This window comes from Musca autumnalis, unplaced genomic scaffold, assembly GCF_047663935.1.
Source record: "Musca autumnalis isolate F117 unplaced genomic scaffold, ASM4766393v1 scaffold_1, whole genome shotgun sequence".
Lineage (NCBI taxonomy): Eukaryota > Metazoa > Arthropoda > Insecta > Diptera > Muscidae > Musca > Musca autumnalis.
In genome coordinates this window covers 88,754,123-88,770,824 of record NW_027411644.1, presented here as the reverse complement: position 1 = coordinate 88,770,824, position 16,702 = coordinate 88,754,123, and the positions used below count along the sequence as shown (strand labels likewise).

Genomic DNA, 16,702 nt, shown 5'->3' with positions numbered 1-16,702 from the left:
TATGTTTTTCGACATTTTCGTGTCGCTTCAAGGTGGTAGTTTTCATTGTTTATTTCCCATTAAATCTTCCCAAGACTTTGATAATTGAATTTGTTGGGGGCTATTTGAATATTTAAACCAAGTTAATGACCAACTAAGATCATAATTATTATACCATCTATTATATATTTTGAAAACATAATTATTAACAAAAATCTAACATTAATTTATATTATAAAAAACATAAAAACATTGTTTATAATTAATTACAAACAAAAATAATTATCTATAAAACATTTATGTATATGGGGGGAAGGAAATAATTAAACATTTATTTTTCCATTTGTTTTTGTTTGTGTATGGTTTAATAAAAGTAGTTATATTTTATTTATCATCTATTTTTTTGTTTCATTTAATTAGTTTTGTTATTTGTTGTTGTATTTACCCATTTTTACGTATGGTTTCCAATTGTTCCAAAGTTAATTTCTTGGGTTTTCCATATTTGTCCTTTTGTAAGCTATTTGATTTGTTGTTAATTTTTGTTTGTTTTTTGATTTTTTTTCGGATTGGTGGTATTAAATTTGTTGTTAATGCAAATTAAGAATACAGATAGACAATACGGATTGATTGTTGTAGTTGTTGTGATTTAGTTTTTTTTTTCATATATAAAAAGAGAATATGATTTTTTATATATAATTTTTCAGTTCAGTATTGTTTGAAAGTAAATGATGATTAGATAAATGGTGATGTAATGAAGAATGGTGGTGGGTGATGGTGAAAGCGAGATGAGGTGGAGTGGAGTGGGGTGAGATGATATTAATGCCGGTGTTGATGTATGAATGATGATGAAGTGTATACAATTCGCATGCAATTGGTGAAGCATTTTAAAATTAGAATAATTTGAATTATTTTAAATTTTGAAAAATAAAATAAATTTTTAAGTAAGAATTAGCGAACTGCTAATTAAATAATAATAATAAAATAAAAAATATTAATTATATATAATGCAGAAAAATTATAATCTAAAATTTATTTATTGATCTGCTGTGTGGAAGCATTTGTAGTTTAAAATTTAATCTTTACTGTGAATGAGTGAAAGGACGTAGCAAACTCTGAAAGGTAATCTTTCACGATACATTTTGCTGACGTCTTGTGATTGCAATTAAGAAGATTTCCTTAGTTCGAAGGCCAAAAAAAGGCTCACTAAAATATTTTCAATTAATACATGTTCTAACCCGCCTATAGCAAGCCGAATGTATGTAAGTAATTAAGCTATAATCTATCAAGATTTGTCTACAACGATACAGATTTTGGGAATGCAATTCAACCTAACCTGAAAATAATCTTTTTTCATATATGTACGTTAATAACACTGTGCAACAAAATTCAATTTTTTTCAAAATGATGGAAAAAATCGAGTAGATTATGAAAGTAGAGCTAAAAATATGAGACACGTGTATCGGCGTTTTAAAAGTTTACGTCGGAAAGTAACCAAAAGTTCCGCCCATTTTTAATTTTTTCGAAATATTCGAGTTAAGATATCTTTGAATCCTTGCATTTTAGGTATATAGTGTCATTGGCAACTTTACAGAGGTGTATGTGGGCAATATTTTTGTTAAAAATTTTAACCCTCATGCGGTTCATCAAAGGGGTCTTTTTTGTCGTTTTTTCAAAAAACCTTCAAAAACCGTTGGTTGCTTATATTGTAACTGAAAATAAATTAGAGGTCTACGGCTATGGTCAAGTGAAAATATAGGTGTCATATGGGCTCTGAAATGCACAATTTGGTGTGGTCCAAAAAACTACAATGATGGGACTAACTTCTACTTTGGTGGCATTTACGGAATAAACCTTAGAAATTGACATAAATGACTATATCGTAACTGGGTTCTTTATGGTCATTCATGATACAGCTGTTTATGTCAAATGCTAGTGTTAATTCCGTAAATGCCACCAAAGTAGAAGTTAGTCCCATCATTGTCGTTTTTTGGACCACACCAAATTGTGCTTTTGAGAGCCCATATGACACCTATATTTTCACTTGACCATAGCCGTAGATCTCTAATTTATTTTCAGTTACAATATAAGCAACCAACGGCTTATCCAAACTACGGAATTTAAGTTGAAAGTACTAAAAGTACGCAATTTGGGCAGGTCCAATGTGTATTTTTTTATATTCCAAATATATATGCACCACAAATATTTCAAAAGCATTATGAATGAAACGTACAACACCTTCTGTATGAATTCACAACGAAAAACCATCAATATGATATTTATTTATGAAAATTGGGAAATATGGCCCTAAAACATATATATCAAAAACAAGTGCTGCTAAGAATGTTATATGCTATGGTTACAGATTTATTTTATTCAGAGACCCATAATGAAATTTCATTTGAAACATTTCTTTCTTTAACAATATTCCCAAAAAGTAAAGGATTTTGCTAGATTTTGATCCAGTATGGAATTATGTAAAATTAACAATCCAAAATTAAAACATGTAATTTCATCCTAATATTTATAAATTTGTAATCTAATTTTTTAAGGAAATAGTATACATAGATATATAGTTTATTTTGAAACTCATAGTGAAATTTTGTGAAGAATTTTTCATCCTTTAACACTTTTCACTTATAACCAAGTTTCATATTGCTTCCATGTACCAACTCGAAAAAAGAAGGAAAAATTTTTCATCAAAAAAATTGGGAAATATTTTCATATTTTTTCAGCAAAATTGATACTGATATTTTCATGCTATAAAATGTAAATAGACATTTTATTTCTTTGGTGACCCATAATGAAATTTGACGAAGAATATTTTTGTCTCTGACATCATCTCTCTAAAATTATGTTTTGTGGGACAATTTTGAATAAACTCAGATGAAGTCCGACTTTAACCCTAAAACGTGTTTTTCATTTTTAGAGATTCCTGGCGATTAGACAAGAGTTACAGATTTGGTGTATTCTGAGACCTATAGTAAAATTTTATGGCGAACAATTTTGTAGAATGTTTGGATTTGATACAATCACATTTTTAAGGGGTTTTTGAAGGTTTTTTGAAAAAAGGACAAAAAAGACCCCTTTGATGAACCGCATGAGGGTTAAAATTTTTAACAAAAATATGGCCCACATACTCCACTGTAAAGTTGCCAAAGACACTATATACCTAAAATGCAAGGATTCAAAGATATCTTAACTCGAATATTTCGAAAAAATTAAAAATGGGCGGAACTTGCCCCGCCTATTTTGGTTACTTTCCGACGTAAACTTTTAAAACGCCGATACACGTGTCTCATATTTTTAGCGCTACTTTCATAATCTACTCGATTTTCCTCGTCATTTTTTTTTCGCACAGTGTAATTACCTTGGCAGTTAGGGAATGATAGCAATCAAACTGATCTCGTATTAATAAGTTTTATCTAAAAGTTGTTTATTTGATAATTGTTTGCAAAGCTTATTTTTAAGGTAATGATTCCTATCAAACATAAAGAATTATAGCATTACTTTTAGCCATTATGAAAATTTTCTTTAAATCCAATTTATTTCGCTAGATTTTAAATGGTTTTTTCTCTAGGAAATGTTTGTTTAAAAAAATTAGCGCCTTTATAAGCAAAAAAGAAACAAAAAATGAAAGCCATAAAAAATAAAAATGTTTCAAAATAACAACCAAAAAGGAAAAACAAAGAAAAACGTGGCATATTTCAAGGATGAATAAAATTCTAGTCAAATTTTTTCTACTTACCCATTTTCACGCAACGACTTCAGTTGGGAATTGGTGAGGCGACGTGGTTCGCCAGAACCATCCGTGGCCACGGCATCCAATTCATCAAAGGGTGGTGCAATAAACAAATCACGTAAATTAATGGGACGTGTTTTGCGATTACCCACAGTATTTGAGCCATTGTTGCCACCAGAACCGCCCAAAGTTAGGGCAGCTGCCGATAATGGTTGGGGAAGAACTAAAGGAAAGGAAAAAACACACATTAAATATATTTAAAAAGTACATTAAAATATACGTTTTACCAATGGGAAATGTTTTCCAGTGATAGAGAAATTGCTCTGCAACCGTTTTAATTTGCTGTACCAATTGTTCAACTTCAGCCGGTGCCCCAACAAGATTAACAGTAAATTGCACAGGTTCACGTTCTGGTCCAGCCAGTGTTAATGGACGCAGCTGTTGTGCCGATGTACTGTTACTCAATGGCATTTTTTTGCTATTTCGTTCAAGTTATTTTTCTCTGATCTTTTGATTTTTTTGAACTTTTCCAAACAAAATTCTTTGCTGAACGAAGGAACGACGACGACAACCGTTTGGAATTTCTTCAATTTTCACATAGAGTTTGCCATGATTTCGTTTTGTTTTCTTTCTTTGTCGATTGCTTAAGCAATTAGAAAATCTGAAAGGAGAAGAAGGATATGAATATTAGACTTTGTTTTTTATTCGACAAGAGGAATTGAGGCACTGTTGAAAATCGTACAAACTGGAATGAGCTAATACCATCAGCCAATGTGTTTTATTCGAAAAGACGAATTGAGGCACTGTTGAACGTCCTACAAACTGGAATGAGCTAATACCCTCAGCCAATGTTTCCTGATTCTTTATGGACGCAGCCAGTACAGGTTGCAGAATTTTTGAGCCTGGATCCAGAGGAACAATATAACTGAAATAGTACACTAATGACACACATTTGTGTCGAGAGCTATGAAAGTCCGCTTCCATTTTTGCAAAAAATATATATGTATATATATTTCCCTTTCTAGAATGGCAATAAAATCTGTGTAGTAAATTAGAATTTCCTTAACGGTTAGGACACCGCCACCATTCCAAATTTGTTTATGAATTATCTTCGAACACGAGTTGGGGCAACACTTAATAAAGATGAATGTCCATAAACATAGAAAAAATTAGCACAAGATTTGCTAAAAACAAAGGTCAATGATTGTGTGGTGTTCTTCTCTTTATTTTTCAACATTTCTTAAAAAAATTAAATCAAAAAGTTTTATAAATATCAATTTGTTTGTTGTTTATTGAAATGTTTTTCGTTTGTCGGTTTGCTTGAAACGAAGAACATGAATTCCTTGCCGCTAAAGTAAACAAAAAACAAACGGGCTTCTAAAAATATTTCTATGATATCATTCGGAAAATAGCCCGCGCAATTATAAATTAATGAAATAATTAACATCCAAATACACACAACAACACCAACATCAACAACAATGGAATATTTACAAAATAGTATTTGGAATTTGTGTTGTACTACTACTCTGGAAGCTTGAACAACTAAACGTTAAACTCAAAATAAAGCAGAGCAAAAGCATCGACGAATATTTTGTTTAATTGAAGCATAAATCTGCAAAATTGTATTGGCAAAAGTAAAGCGCGATACACTTGATGGGTCATTGCTACGGGCAACAAAAGTTGAATTGGGCTGTACGACTAAACTTTGCATCCCTACACAACAACAACAACTTCAATGACTGTTAAACATCAGAGGATTCACAACTCGATGACCATTAAAATAAATTCGGATTTAATTATCGAAGACACAAATTAAATACGGATTTATCTTACGGGACATCATAACTCGGTACTTCACTTGTCTACTTTAGAAGTTCTCACAGCGACTGACAAAAAGCGAGATGAAGACTACTAAGAAAATTGGATTAATTTTTAATTAAATATCCACGAAAATTTTTCAAAATGGTCCAACTGTCGGGTGGCGATAAGTTGGACTAAAGCAGAAAGAAAACTGTGGGAAGATACATTAACCTTGAATCCACCCATAACGCTCTCAGCAACACAGGAATTTTCTCCAAACAAGTGGAATGGATTTATGAGATCCTGAAAAGAAGGATTATCAATTTGCAGATACGTAAACTGTTATCACAGATACACCGCGGGTAGTTCTCTACTCTTGCGGATTATAATAAACAAAACTTTTGCGTGTTTCGACCAGCTGAAAACTGAGGTTTTGGTTTATGCTGATGATATAGTCGCACTGATATCTTGTCTGTAAGGAATTACTGTCTGTTGATATTCTAGAGATAGAAAAACTCTTCAAGACGACTTCTTTAGACATGCAACGAAGTAAAATACTTTTGAACCTCGCTAAGAGAACATTTTTCATAAAAAGGTATCTTCTAGAGGTAGATTTTCGAAAGTGGTATTCTGGAGACAGGAAACCTTTTCAAGACGACTTCTTGACACAGAAAACGTTTTAAAAGGGGTACTCTACAATTAGAAAAGGTCCTAAAGGACCTTGTGTGGATATAAGACTTCCTTAAGAGGCCTGCTTTAGATATGTCTTCTCTAAGATAACTTTTTTAATAGAAAGGGAACTTCTAGAGGTAGGGGACTTTCGAAAGTGGTATTCTAGGGACAGAAGACCACTTCAAGACGACACTGAAAATGTTTTAAATGGGTACTCTGGAATTAGAAGAGGTCCTAAGGCACCTTCTTTGGATATAAGACCTCCTTAAGAGACCTGTTTTAGATATAAGACCTCCCTTAGAGATCTTTTTTAATAGAAACGGATTCTCAAGAGGTCTAAGACTTTCGAAAATATTTTTGTATTCTAGAGATAGAAGACCTCTTCAAGACGAGTTCTTTACAGATGCAACATTTTAAGGGGGTACTCTAGAAATAGAAGGAAAGGAAAGGATCTTCTGTGTACATAAGACCTCCTTAAGAGGCCAGTTTTAGATACAAGACTTCCCTAAGAATACTTTTTTAATAGAAAGGGATCTTCTAGAGGTGGAAGACTTTTGAAAGTGGTATTCTAAAATGCCTGTGAAGTTATATTGGACATTATATTGGAAAAATTAATTTTTAGCAAAGGCGCAAACCATTCACAGGGTGACTCAGAGAAATCATATTTAACTAAAATTGGAGAACAAATTGAATCGCAAATTATAATTTATGGTCATAACTATTAAAATAACGGTAAAGTATAAACAATTCTGAACAAAATGAATGAAGGAGGCATAAATACGTGTTTAATATATATCAAAGAGCTGTATTGAAAAAGACACTGAACAGAACAGCCCATTGTGCCAAAACTATAAAAGATGGGCGGACGAAACTTGGCTTAAATTAAAGGTCTCTTGAATAGCTATCAGCCCACATATAGGTTTTATCCGAAATCAATTTCAGAGATCTGCATTTTTGCGATCTACCTTGGGCCCACCTATGAAATATACACTTGACATAATAGCCCACTGTTCCAAAACTATAAAAGATGGGCGGACGAAACTTGGCTTAAATTAAAGGCCTCTTGAATAGCTATCAGCCCATATATAGGTTTTATCCGAAATCAATTTCAGAGATCTGCATTTTTGCGATCTACCTTGGGCCCACCTATGAAAAAGACACTAAACAGAACAGCCCATTGTGCAAAAACTATAAAAGATGGGCGGACGAAACTTGGCTTAAATTAAAGGCCTCTTGAATAGCTATCAGCCCATATATAGGTTTTATCCGAAATCCATTTCAGAGATCTGCATTTTGCGATTTACCTTGGGCCCACCTCTGAAATATACACTTGAAATAATAGCCCATTGTGCCAAAACTATAAAAGATGGGCGGACGAAACTTGGCTTAAATTAAAGGCCTCTTGAATAGCTATCAGCCCATATATAGGTTTTATCCGAAATCAATTTCAGAGATCTGCATTTTTGCGATCTACCTTGGGCCCACCTATGAAAAAGACACTAAACAGAACAGCCCATTGTGCAAAAACTATAAAAGATGGGCGGACGAAACTTGGCTTAAATTAAAGGCCTCTTGAATAGCTATCAGCCAATATATAGGTTTTATCCGAAATCAATTTCAGAGATCTGCATTTTGCGATTTACCTTGGGCCCACCTTTGAAATATACACTTGACATAATAGCCCACTGTGCCAAAACTATAAAAGATGGGCGGACGAAACTTGGCTTAAATTAAAGGCCTCTTGAATAGCTATCAGCCAATATATAGATTTTATCCGAAATCAATTTCAGAGATCTGCATTTTTGCGATCTACCTTGGGCCCACCTATGAAAAAGACACTAAACAGAACAGCCCATTGTGCAAACACTATAAAAGATGGGCGGACGAAACTTGGCTTAAATTAAAGGGCTCTTGAATAGCTATCAGCCCATATATAGGTTTTATACGAAATCAATTTCAGAGATCTGCATTTTGCGATTTACCTTGGGCCCACCTCTGAAATATACACTTGACATAATAGCCCATTGTGCCAAAACTATAAAAGATGGGCGGACGAAACTTGGCTTAAATTAAAGGCCTCTTGAATAGCTATCAGCCAATATATAGGTTTTATCCGAAATCAATTTCAGAGATCTGCATTTTTGCGATCTACCTTGGGCCCACCTATGAAAAAGACACTAAACAGAACAGCCCATTGTGCAAAAACTATAAAAGATGGGCGGACGAAACTTGGCTTAAATTAAAGGCCTCTTGAATAGCTATCAGCCAATATATAGGTTTTATCCGAAATCAATTTCAGAGATCTGCATTTTTGCGATCTACCTTGGGCCCACCTATGAAAAAGACACTAAACAGAACAGCCCATTGTGCAAAAACTATAAAAGATGGGCGGACGAAACTTGGCTTAAATTAAAGGGCTCTTGAATAGCTATCAGCCCATATATAGGTTTTATACGAAGTCAATTTCAGAGATCTGCATTTTTGCGATCTACCTTGGGCCCACCTATGAAAAAGACACTAAACAGAACAGCCCATTGTGCAAAAACTATAAAAGATGGGCGGACGAAACTTGGCTTAAATTAAAGGCCTCTTGAATAGCTATCAGCCAATATATAGGTTTTATCCGAAATCAATTTCAGAGATCTGCATTTTGCGATTTACCTTGGGCCCACCTTTGAAATATACACTTGACATAATAGCCCACTGTGCCAAAACTATAAAAGATGGGCGGACGAAACTTGGCTTAAATTAAAGGCCTCTTGAATAGCTATCAGCCCATATATAGGTTTTATCCGAAATCAATTTCAGAGATCTGCATTTTTGCGATCTACCTTGGGCCCACCTATGAAAAAGACACTAAACAGAACAGCCCATTGTGCAAAAACTATAAAAGATGGGCGGACGAAACTTGGCTTAAATTAAAGGCCTCTTGAATAGCTATCAGCCCATATATAGGTTTTATCCGAAATCCATTTCAGAGATCTGCATTTTGCGATTTACCTTGGGCCCACCTCTGAAATATACACTTGACATAATAGCCCACTGTGCCAAAACTATAAAAGATGGGCGGACGAAACTTGGCTTAAATTAAAGGCCTCTTGAATAGCTATCAGCCCATATATAGGTTTTATCCGAAATCAATTTCAGAGATCTGCATTTTTGCGATCTACCTTGGGCCCACCTATGAAATATACACTTGACATAATAGCCCACTGTTCCAAAACTATAAAAGATGGGCGGACGAAACTTGGCTTCGTCCGCCCATCTTTTATAGTGTTTGCACAATGGGCTGTTCTGTTTAGTGTCTTTTTCATAGGTGGGCCCAAGGTAGATCGCAAAAATGCAGATCTCTGAAATTGATTTCGGATAAAATCTATATATTGGCTGATAGCTATTCAAGAGGCCTTTAATTTAAGCCAAGTTTCGTCCGCCCATCTTTTATAGTTTTGGCACAATGGGCTATTATGTCAAGTGTATATTTCAGAGGTGGGCCCAAGGTAAATCGCAAAATGCAGATCTCTGAAATGGATTTCGGATAAAACCTATATATGGGCTGATAGCTATTCAAGAGGCCTTTAATTTAAGCCAAGTTTCGTCCGCCCATCTTTTATAGTTTTTGCACAATGGGCTGTTCTGTTTAGTGTCTTTTTCATAGGTGGGCCCAAGGTAGATCGCAAAAATGCAGATCTCTGAAATTGATTTCGGATAAAACCTATATATGGGCTGATAGCTATTCAAGAGGCCTTTAATTTAAGCCAAGTTTCGTCCGCCCATCTTTTATAGTTTTGGAACAGTGGGCTATTATGTCAAGTGTATATTTCATAGGTGGGCCCAAGGTAGATCGCAAAAATGCAGATCTCTGAAATTGATTTCGGATAAAACCTATATATGGGCTGATAGCTATTCAAGAGGCCTTTAATTTAAGCCAAGTTTCGTCCGCCCATCTTTTATAGTTTTGGCACAGTGGGCTATTATGTCAAGTGTATATTTCATAGGTGGGCAAAAGGTAGATCGCAAAAATGCAGATCTCTGAAATTGATTTCGGATAAAACCTATATATGGGCTGATAGCTATTCAAGAGCCCTTTAATTTAAGCCAAGTTTCGTCCGCCCATCTTTTATAGTTTTGGCACAGTGGGCTATTATGTCAAGTGTATATTTCATAGGTGGGCCCAAGGTAGATCGCAAAAATGCAGATCTCTGAAATTGATTTCGGATAAAACCTATATATGGGCTGATAGCTATTCAAGAGGCCTTTAATTTAAGCCAAGTTTCGTCCGCCCATCTTTTATAGTTTTGGCACAGTGGGCTATTATGTCAAGTGTATATTTCATAGGTGGGCAAAAGGTAGATCGCAAAAATGCAGATCTCTGAAATTGATTTCGGATAAAACCTATATATGGGCTGATAGCTATTCAAGAGCCCTTTAATTTAAGCCAAGTTTCGTCCGCCCATCTTTTATAGTTTTGGCACAGTGGGCTATTATGTCAAGTGTATATTTCATACAGTGGTGTGAAAAATAATAAGGACAGTGACATTCACAACTTTTGGTCGCTCCTAAAATGTGTAAAATGGAAGAATTTACGATGGAAATTTGTTTTTGAAAATGTACATGTATTGCAATAAGAAATCCCGTTACGATTTTGTTTTCTTTCTGTTTAGTTTTTATACAAAACAAATATTTTTTCGTAAAATCCGTGATTTCTGCTGTGAAAAATAATAAGGACAGTTTTTCGTTTTAGTAAAAATAAATTGATATTATTTTTTTGTGATTCTTTCCTGTAAGTAAAAGTTTAAAATGAATTAATTTCTATTCATTAAATGTTAAATCCACCGGTATTTTTTAGTTTTTCTTTGCAAATATGGGTAAAAATACGCATTGTTACCACGCTACTCGAGAAATCATTAAATGTTTACATAAAGAGGGAAATTCATACAGAAAAATTACAGAAAAAGCTTAGAATCTTTAAAAACAATGGTGGAGGATGCAGCTAAGTGAACTTCAAAGGTAAAAGTCGTAGCAGAAATCGAAAAAGTGCACCTGTAATAATAAATGCGTTATTCGATGATTAAAAAGATCCTTTTACCACATCTTTACAAAGAAAAAACTACTTAAATATTAATTTTGACGCATCAACAAGTCCTAAAACACTCTGTGGTGGCCATATTAGAGCTCACAGTGTCAGAAAAGTATCATTTTAATCGAAAAATTATACACTTCCCACGTAGTGGTGTAGGGTATAAAAATATTCAGCAAATAATATAGGTTGCTAGAAATCACATCGCTTGGTCCAAGAAAAATTGCGTACCATTCTTTGGTTTGATGAAACCAAATATATTTTTTTGTTCCGATAGAGGAGTTTATCATGGTTGAAGACCTAAAAATCAATAATATAACCCAAAATATACTCTGAAGGAGGCTAAATATGGCAGAGGTAACAGCAAGGTGTGGGGCTCATTTTCTTACTATGCTGTGGGGTCTCTATACAGAATTTAAAGTGTTTTTGAAATCACCAGATTAGATTGAAATTTTGAAAAATATAATTCTTCCGTATGCTGTAGGGGGTGTGCCTCTCAAATGAGTCTTCAGCAAGGTCAATGACCCAAAAATGACGGCAAAATGAAAAAAGGTGTTCCAGGATAATTAAGTTAAGTTGTTAGAATCCCTTGATTTGAACCCGATTGAAAAATGTTGTGGAATGAAGTTAAAAAATCAAGCAGGGGAAAGTGTCCATCAAATTATGGCGACCTTTGGCAACTTATACAGGTTGCGTAGGACGCGATACCAGTAGAAAAGTGCCAAAATTTGGTCGACTCGATGCCCAGACGATGCGCTTCCGTTTTAGAAAACAAAGGATCGTCTACAAAGTATTAATGACACTGAAACACTTTATCTACCATTATTTAGTAAAAACCTGCATTAATTTCTTTCAAGTTTGGTCCTTATTAAAAGATGTCATGAAGTGTCCTTATTATTTTTCACACACCAAACTACGACAATTCGCATAAAATATAAAAGATAAATAAAATATGGTTGCAAGCAATCAAAATGTTTTTATAATACTTTTCTTAACATTTTAAGAAAACAATAAATTTTATAAACTAATGTAATTTTCACTTTTTTAGTCAGTTTTCAATGTAATCTTGGTTATGGATTGAAGTGTCCTTATTATTTTTCACACCACTGTAGGTGGGCCCAAGGTAGATCGCAAAAATGCAGATCTCTGAAATTGATATCGGATAAAACCTATATATGGGCTGATAGCTATTCAAGAGGCCTTTAATTTAAGCCAAGTTTCGTCCGCCCATCTTTTATAGTTTTGGCACAGTGGGCTATTATGTCAAGTGTATATTTCAAAGTTGGGCCCAAGGTAAATCGCAAAATGCAGATCTCTGAAATTGATTTCGGATAAAACCTATATATTGGCTGATAGCTATTCAAGAGGCCTTTAATTTAAGCCATGTTTCGTCCGCCCATCTTTTATAGTTTTTGCACAATGGGCTGTTCTGTTTAGTGTCTTTTTCATAGGTGGGCCCAAGGTAGATCGCAAAAATGCAGATCTCTGAAATTGATTTCGGATAAAACCTATATATGGGCTGATAGCTATTCAAGAGGCCTTTAATTTAAGCCAAGTTTCGTCCGCCCATCTTTTATAGTTTTGGCACAGTGGGCTATTATGTCAAGTGTATATTTCAGAGGTGGGCCCAAGGTAAATCGCAAAATGCAGATCTCTGAAATTGATTTCGGATAAAACCTATATATGGGCTGATAGCTATTCAAGAGGCCTTTAATTTAAGCCAAGTATCGTCCGCCCATCTTTTATAGTTTTTGCACAATGGGCTGTTCTGTTTAGTGTCTTTTTCATAGGTGGGCAAAAGGTAGATCGCAAAAATGCAGATCTCTGAAATTGATTTCGGATAAAACCTATATATGGGCTGATAGCTATTCAAGAGGCCTTTAATTTAAGCCAAGTTTCGTCCGCCCATCTTTTATAGTTTTTGCACAATGGGCTATTATGTCAAGTGTATATTTCAGAGGTGGGCCCAAGGTAAATCGCAAAATGCAGATCTCTGAAATTGATTTCGTATAAAACCTATATATGGGCTGATAGCTATTCAAGAGGCCTTTAATTTAAGCCAAGTTTCGTCCGCCCATCTTTTATAGTTTTTGCACAATGGGCTGTTCTGTTTAGTGTCTTTTTCATAGGTGGGCCCAAGGTAGATCGCAAAAATGCAGATCTCTGAAATTGATTTCGGATAAAACCTATATATTGGCTGATAGCTATTCAAGAGGCCTTTAATTTAAGCCAAGTTTCGTCCGCCCATCTTTTATAGTTTTTGCACAATGGGCTATTATGTCAAGTGTATATTTCAGAGGTGGGCCCAAGGTAAATCGCAAAATGCAGATCTCTGAAATTGATTTCGTATAAAACCTATATATGGGCTGATAGCTATTCAAGAGCCCTTTAATTTAAGCCAAGTTTCGTCCGCCCATCTTTTATAGTTTTTGCACAATGGGCTGTTCTGTTTAGTGTCTTTTTCATAGGTGGGCCCAAGGTAGATCGCAAAAATGCAGATCTCTGAAATTGATTTCGGATAAAATCTATATATTGGCTGATAGCTATTCAAGAGGCCTTTAATTTAAGCCAAGTTTCGTCCGCCCATCTTTTATAGTTTTGGCACAGTGGGCTATTATGTCAAGTGTATATTTCAGAGGTGGGCCCAAGGTAAATCGCAAAATGCAGATCTCTGAAATTGATTTCGGATAAAACCTATATATTGGCTGATAGCTATTCAAGAGGCCTTTAATTTAAGCCAAGTTTCGTCCGCCCATCTTTTATAGTTTTTGCACAATGGGCTGTTCTGTTTAGTGTCTTTTTCATAGGTGGGCCCAAGGTAGATCGCAAAAATGCAGATCTCTGAAATTGATTTCGGATAAAACCTATATATGGGCTGATAGCTATTCAAGAGGCCTTTAATTTAAGCCAATCGTCCGCCCATCTTTTATAGTTTTGGCACAGTGGGCTATTATGTCAAGTGTATATTTCAGAGGTGGGCCCAAGGTAAATCGCAAAATGCAGATCTCTGAAATTGATTTCGGATAAAACCTATATATGGGCTGATAGCTATTCAAGAGGCCTTTAATTTAAGCCAAGTATCGTCCGCCCATCTTTTATAGTTTTTGCACAATGGGCTGTTCTGTTTAGTGTCTTTTTCATAGGTGGGCAAAAGGTAGATCGCAAAAATGCAGATCTCTGAAATTGATTTCGGATAAAACCTATATATGGGCTGATAGCTATTCAAGAGGCCTTTAATTTAAGCCAAGTTTCGTCCGCCCATCTTTTATAGTTTTGGCACAGTGGGCTATTATGTCAAGTGTATATTTCAGAGGTGGGCCCAAGGTAAATCGCAAAATACAGATCTCTGAAATTGATTTCGTATAAAACCTATATATGGGCTGATAGCTATTCAAGAGGCCTTTAATTTAAGCCAAGTTTCGTCCGCCCGTCTTTTATAGTTTATGCACAATGGGCTGTTCTGTTTAGTGTCTTTTTCATAGGTGGGCCCAAGGTAGATCGCAAAAATGCAGATCTCTGAAATTGATTTCGGATAAAACCTATATATGGGCTGATAGCTATTCAAGAGGCCTTTAATTTAAGCCAAGTTTCGTCCGACCATCTTTTATAGTTTTGGAACAGTGGGCTATTATGTCAAGTGTATATTTCATAGGTGGGCCCAAGGTAGATCGCAAAAATGCAGATCTCTGAAATTGATTTCGGATAAAACCTATATATTGGCTGATAGCTATTCAAGAGGCCTTTAATTTAAGCCAAGTTTCGTCCGCCCATCTTTTATAGTTTTTGCACAATGGGCTGTTCTGTTTAGTGTCTTTTTCATAGGTGGGCCCAAGGTAGATCGCAAAAATGCAGATCTCTGAAATTGATTTCGGATAAAACCTATATATTGGCTGATAGCTATTCAAGAGGCCTTTAATTTAAGCCAAGTTTCGTCCGCCCATCTTTTATAGTTTTGGCACAATGGGCTATTATGTCAAGTGTATATTTCAGAGGTGGGCCCAAGGTAAATCGCAAAATGCAGATCTCTGAAATTGATTTCGTATAAAACCTATATATGGGCTGATAGCTATTCAAGAGCCCTTTAATTTAAGCCAAGTTTCGTCCGCCCATCTTTTATAGTGTTTGCACAATGGGCTGTTCTGTTTAGTGTCTTTTTCATAGGTGGGCCCAAGGTAGATCGCAAAAATGCAGATCTCTGAAATTAATTTCGGATAAAATCTATATATTGGCTGATAGCTATTCAAGAGGCCTTTAATTTAAGCCAAGTTTCGTCCGCCCATCTTTTATAGTTTTTGCACAATGGGCTATTATGTCAAGTGTATATTTCAGAGGTGGGCCCAAGGTAAATCGCAAAATGCAGATCTCTGAAATTGATTTCGTATAAAACCTATATATGGACTGATAGCTATTCAAGAGCCCTTTAATTTAAGCCAAGTTTCGTCCGCCCATCTTTTATAGTTTTTGCACAATGGGCTGTTCTGTTTAGTGTCTTTTTCATAGGTGGGCCCAAGGTAGATCGCAAAAATGCAGATCTCTGAAATTGATTTCGGATAAAACCTATATATGGGCTGATAGCTATTCAAGAGGCCTTTAATTTAAGCCAAGTTTCGTCCGCCCATCTTTTATAGTTTTGGAACAGTGGGCTATTATGTCAAGTGTATATTTCATAGGTGGGCCCAAGGTAGATCGCAAAAATGCAGATCTCTGAAATTGATTTCGGATAAAACCTATATATGGGCTGATAGCTATTCAAGAGACCTTTAATTTAAGCCAAGTTTCGTCCGCCCATCTTTTATAGTTTTGGCACAATGGGCTGTTCTGTTTAGTGTCTTTTTCATAGGTGGGCCCAAGGTAGATCGCAAAAATGCAGATCTCTGAAATTGATTTCGGATAAAACCTATATATGGGCTGATAGCTATTCAAGAGGCCTTTAATTTAAGCCAAGTTTCGTCCGCCCATCTTTTATAGTTTTGGAACAGTGGGCTATTATGTCAAGTGTATATTTCATAGGTGGGCCCAAGGTAGATCGCAAAAATGCAGATCTCTGAAATTGATTTCGGATAAAACCTATATATGGGCTGATAGCTATTCAAGAGGCCTTTAATTTAAGCCAAGTTTCGTCCGCCCGTCTTTTATAGTTTTTGCACAATGGGCTGTTCTGTTTAGTGTCTTTTTCATAGGTGGGCCCAAGGTAGATCGCAAAAATGCAGATCTCTGAAATTGATTTCGGATAAAGCCTATATATTGGCTGATAGCTATTCAAGAGGCCTTTAATTTAAGCCAAGTTTCGTCCGCCCATCTTTTATAGTTTTGGCACAATGGGCTATTATGTCAAGTGTATATTTCAGAGGTGGGCCCAAGGTAAATCGCAAAATGCAGATCTCTGAAATTGATTTCGTATAAAACCTATATATGGGCTGATAGCTATTCAA

The 16,702-nt window shown here is 35.2% G+C and overlaps 1 protein-coding gene across 8 annotated transcripts in view; it reads right to left on the bottom strand.

Annotated features, from left to right (window-relative positions):
* LOC141402651 (uncharacterized) overlaps positions 1 to 16,702 on the bottom strand; it is a 61,399-nt gene that overhangs the window by 25,463 nt on the left and 19,234 nt on the right. For 4 of the 8 annotated variants that reach the window (XM_073984369.1, XM_073984349.1, XM_073984413.1 and 1 more), the window contains exons 2-4: positions 4,006 to 4,379; positions 3,725 to 3,941; positions 425 to 496 (exon numbers count right to left, since the gene is read on the bottom strand). In XM_073984369.1, the coding sequence (XP_073840470.1) occupies positions 425 to 496; positions 3,725 to 3,941; positions 4,006 to 4,189 (473 nt within the window). In that variant the 5' untranslated portion in view covers positions 4,190 to 4,379. The remainder of the gene's footprint in view (positions 1 to 424; positions 497 to 3,724; positions 3,942 to 4,005; positions 4,380 to 16,702) is intronic. The other 4 variants (XM_073984375.1, XM_073984391.1, XM_073984402.1 and 1 more) reach the window with 1 other exon arrangement.